This window comes from Quercus suber, unplaced genomic scaffold, assembly GCF_002906115.3.
Source record: "Quercus suber isolate HL8 unplaced genomic scaffold, Cork oak 2.0 scaffold_249, whole genome shotgun sequence".
Classification (NCBI taxonomy): Eukaryota; Viridiplantae; Streptophyta; class Magnoliopsida; order Fagales; family Fagaceae; genus Quercus; species Quercus suber.
This window is the reverse complement of record NW_027069705.1, coordinates 626,535-631,688: the sequence shown is the minus strand read 5'-3', so window position 1 is coordinate 631,688 and position 5,154 is coordinate 626,535. Positions and strand designations below refer to the sequence as shown.

General features: G+C 38.8%; 1 protein-coding gene across 1 annotated transcript; it reads right to left on the bottom strand.

The window, feature by feature from the left end:
* Positions 1-4,437: 4,437 nt before the first annotated feature.
* Positions 4,438-4,917, bottom strand: LOC136070652 (glycine-rich RNA-binding protein RZ1A-like). The gene is made up of 2 exons (XM_065780880.1): positions 4,821-4,917; positions 4,438-4,775 (listed from the first exon to the last, which is right to left on the bottom strand). The coding sequence occupies exons 1-2, from the start codon at positions 4,915-4,917 to the stop codon at positions 4,438-4,440; spliced, it is 435 nt and encodes a 144-aa protein (XP_065636952.1).
* Positions 4,918-5,154: the final 237 nt, after the last annotated feature.

Below are 5,154 nucleotides of genomic sequence, written 5' to 3'. Positions count from 1 at the left end.
AATCAACACATTCTAACGTGCTGCTACTAATTTATTCAACAATCCCTCCCTTAAATTGATGTTCCACACATAACATCAGTTTAATAAGACTCAAACTTTGAATCGCCATCCCTCAGATAAAGTCCTTTGAACTGCAAACACCAAGTAGCTCCCTGAGCTTCTGAAATGCTAGAAATTTGAAAGGCTTTGTTAGAATATCAACAATCTGATCTTCACTTTTGCAGTAAACTAGATTAATAACTCCATCATTCATGAGATTCCTCAAGAAATGATACTTCACATCTATATGCTTGCTTCAACCATGTAGAATAGGATTCTTTGAGAGCTTTATTGCTGAACTGTTATCATAATAAATAAGAGTAGACCCATCTTCTTTGAACTGCAGCTCTTCAAGAATCTTCTTCAACCAAATAGCTTGACAAGTACAAGTTGTTGCTGCAACAAATTCAGCTTCAGTGGTTGACAATGTGAGGATTGGCTACTTTTTTGATGACCATGAAATAGCTCTTGTTCCCAACATGAAAACATACCTAGATGTGCTTTTTCGATCATCAGAATCTCCTGCATAATCACTATCTGTAAAGCCAAACAAATATGACTTTTCTCCCTTTTTGAAGAACAACCCAAACTCCTTAGTACCTTGCAAGTGCCTAAGAATTCTTTTTGAGCCAAAAGATGTATCTCTGTTGGACACTCCATGTATCTACTAATGACACTAATAGCATGCATTATATCAAGCCTTGTTGCAATCAAATTCATTAAGGTCCTCACAATCTGCTTGTAAAGTACTGTTAACCTTCTTTCCTCCATCATCCTTTTTTAGATTCAAACCAAACTTAGACAGTGTATTCACAGGATTACAATCCTTCATCTGAAACCTGTCCAAGATTTCTCCCACAAACTTCTTTTGAGAAATAAGAATGCCAATAGAGGACTGCAACACCTCTATGCCAAGAAAGTAATGCATCATGCGAAGATTAGACATTTCAAATTTAGCCATCATGGATTTCTTAAAGCTTTCAAACATGGCTGTATTACTTCCAGTATAGATTAGATCATCTACATATAAGCAAACAATGAGCATTTTCCCCCCATCCTCAACTTTTATGAAAAGTGTATGTTCAAAAGGACATTTTTGAAATCCTTCCTTCAAAAAATAAGTTTCTATACGATTTTACCAAGCCTGTGGGGCTTGTTTTAATCCATATAGAGCCTTCTTTAGTCTATACACTTTATGCTCATTTCCAGATTTCACATAACCAGGAGGTTTATCGATAAATACCAATTCCTTCAAATCTCCATAGAGGAACGTCGACTTCACGTCCAGCTGGAAGATAGGCCATGAGTTATGAGCTGCTAATGCAATCACCAATCTAATTGTGTCATGCCTTGCAATTGGAGCAAAGGCTTCTTTCTAATCAACACTGAACTCTTGCCTATAGCCCTTTGCCACCAAGCGTGCTTTGTACTTGTTGACTTCACCATTCTCCTTCAACTTTGTCTTATATACCCACTTCACACCAATTGTTTTGTGCCCTTCTGGAAGATCAGATAACTCCCAAGTGTCATTCTTTTTTATGGTTGCAATTTCAGCATCCATAGCCTTCCGCCATTTTGATTCTTTGACAGCACTTTCAAACACTGCAGGATCACAATATGAAAGTTGAGCAAAATGAGTGAGTGGGTCTTTAGATTGATCAATTCCGGTTACCTCATAATCTGACACCCATGCTGGCCTCCTTCGAACACGATTAGAATGTGATTCAGTTGCTGCTTTTGGTGTTATTGGAATGACTTCAGAGGCTATAGAAGTTTCATTTTGAGGATTCTCAAATTAGTTGCTAGAGCAAGGTGTTGCTACGGCTGGTGTGCTTCATCACCATCTTCTCCATCAAAACTAGTTGGAATTGGCTCTCCAATTACATTTTTGATCCATTCCCAGATTTGATCTTCATCAAAAACAACGTCTTGACTGATAAGTATTTTCTTATTGTTAGGATTGTAAAGCTTATAAGCTTTTGACTGATCACTAACACCAAGAAAAATACATTTTTCTCCTTTGTCATCCAACTTCTTCCTTTTCTAGATCTAGAATATGGGCATATGCAACACACCTAAAAATTTTGAAGTGATCAATAGCTGGTTTCGGTTTGCTCCATGCTTCCTCTGGTGTCATATTTTGAATAGCAAGTGTGGGACTTCTGTTCAATATATGAGTGCTCCAGTTAACTACTTCAGGCCAAAAGCTCTTTAGAATGCAACTCCTTATTAATAGACTTCACACCATATTTAAAATAGTACGATTCTTCCTTTCACAAACACCATTATGTTTGGGCGTGTAAGTTGCTATAAGCTGCCTCTTTATTCCATGAGTCTCACAGAAACTTGCAAATTCATGTGAATTATATTCTCCACCACGATTCGTGTGAATAATTTTTATGGGATTGCCAACTTCTTTCTTAACCAGCGCTTTATAGCTTTTAAAGACTAGAAAGGCTTTAGACGTCTCTTGCAAAAAAGAAACCCAGCTTTTGTGACTAAAATCATTAATGAAGGTAAGTATATATCTCTTACCTCCATTAGAGCATGGAGTTATTGGCCTGCAAATGTCGGAATGAACAAGCTCCAGTGCAGCCTTCTTCCTCCATGACTTCCCTTGCGGGAATTGATTACGATGTTGTTTGCTAACAACACATTCTTCACAAACTTTAGAAGGAGTTATAATTTGAGGAAGACCATTCACCATATTCTTTTGTCGTAAAGTTTTCAACCCGCTAAAGCTAAGATGCCCATAGCGAAAATGCCATAATCATTCCTTCTCTCCCAATCTTGCAAAAAGACATGAGTGAGTGGTGTCATGGAGATACAATGGAAACATTTTATTGGCTGTCATGTTGACTTGAGCTATCAAGCCCAACTTCTCATCTTCTGCAGACTCCATTTTTGATAGAGATTCCATATCCCTTTTCTTGTAGCTGACCAACACTGAGTAAATTTGTTCTCAAATCTGGAACAAAGAGAACATTAGAAATAGTTTGAATAGAATTTCTGTTGGTTTGAATTGTGTCAGAGACGTTTTTGCGACAAGGGCCGAAAATGCGGGAACGGCCTAAATCTCCCCTTGGGTTCTTTAGAAGTGTTTATTGTGGAGAATCAAGCCCAAAATTCTAAATGTATAATGAGCAAAAGGCTAATGGTGCTTTGACAAGAGAGAATCAAAATACTAATAACAAAAGTGTAGAAAAAGTATAAAAACATAACAGGTCAGAAACTTCAACCCACAGTCACCGAGAAGAGGAAATTGAGAGAGGTTGTGAGGAAGAGAGGGAAGGTTCTCCTGTACCCATATTTCCACCCCTAAGGTTTAGAATTGTGAGAATGTCTCTTGGCTTAGTGGGTTTTTCCTTTCGAGTTTCAGCTCTATAGCGAAAACGTGGTTCAACTGGTCTGAAACTTTAACCTACAGTAAGCGAGAAGAGGAAATTGAGAGAGGTTGTAAGGAAGAGAGGGAAGGTTCTCCTGTACCCATATTTCCACCCCTAAGGTTCAGAATTGTGAGATTGGTGACTGGCTGAATGGGCTTTTGCTCTGACGTTTTAGGTATGTAGGTAGAACGTGGTTAGTTGATTTTGAATCTAATTGAAGCCTTTTGTATTGAACTTGAGGTGATCTAAGTTACTGTTTTTGATCAATAGAAGAGGCTTTGAACCCTAAGGTATGAATTAACAAAGTTATGGTTAGATTTGATTTAATTGGGTAAGAGGGATGCCTTGCTTTTTGCATAATTTGGGAAATAAAGTAGTCTAAATTCATGGGCTGATGTTTCCTAGACATGGCAGGTTCTTGGAGATTGCATTTGGTTGTTGTAACAGACTAGGCTAGCCACTTAGGGTCAGCTACGTGTTTTAGGCAAAAAATGGTATAGCAAAAAAGTTGGGCCACAGTCACCCAGAGCATAAAAGCTGTTTTGGGGTGGAAATTTCGGGTACAAGACCTCCTCCATAAGCCAGAGTTGCTACTAGTGTCCCCTGCCCACTTGGTAGCATGCATGGGCTGGGCTCATGTAAAAGGTCTGAAAGGAACTGACCTATACCCTCCAAATCACACTTTCTTAATTTCCCCTAATAAGTCGTATGGGCTTGGGCCATGTTTAAAATAATAAAATATAATATAATACATAAATTGAGCCCACAAGGAAGTTGGGCTTGGTTGAATCAGGCTCGTAGAAAATGTGTCGCAAAAATGGGTATCAACAAATTGCTACCTTCCCTTTTCCCATAACAAAGACTGTAGAGCAATCACCGAACTTCACAACATCACGAAAAGCTTCATCCAATTCAAAGAATACAGACTTCTCTCCACTCATATGGTTGCTACTGGCAGTGTCTAAGTACCACAAGAATTTCTTGTGGGTTTCCTCCTTGCCGTGACAAACCATCAACAAAGACACTTCTTCTTCCTTCTAGCAAAATTGGACTGCTTTCCACCATCTCTCCTTAGATTAGTATGGCACTCTGACTTGTAGTGGCCAAATTTGTGACACTTGTAGCATTCAACTCTTGATTTGTCTGCTGACTTTGACTTGGAAGGTGTTGAATGAATGTTGTTGTTGTCGTGGCCTTTTCCTCTCCCTTGAGAATCAGAATCTTCAAATTTCTGATTTGAGTGTCTACCATCATAGCCGCCTTGCCTCTGCCTCTTCCTCGTCCTTGACCTGCTCCTTTTGATGTCGAGGCTTGTAACGGTTGCTCCTCCTTGTCTTGCCGATTCATTTTCTGCTCATGACCCAATAAAGAACTACAATTCATCAATGGACATACTGTCAGTGTCTTTAGATTCCTCAATCAAACAAACAACATAGTTGAATTTTGTTGTCATCGAACGAAGAATCTTATCAATGATAGTGACATCTGCCATTTTGTCGCTATGGATTCTCATCTTATTTGCAATTGCCATCATCCTGGGGAAGTAATCTGACATGGATTCTCCAGACTTCATGTGTAAAGTTTCGAAATTGCCTTGAAGTGCATGAAGCTATGCCCTTTTTGCCTTTGCTGTCCTCTTATACTTCTTCTTCATAAAATCCCAGATCTGGTTGGAAGTTTCTTTACAAAGAATGGTTTCCAAGATGGAAAGATCAATTGCCTAGAAGAG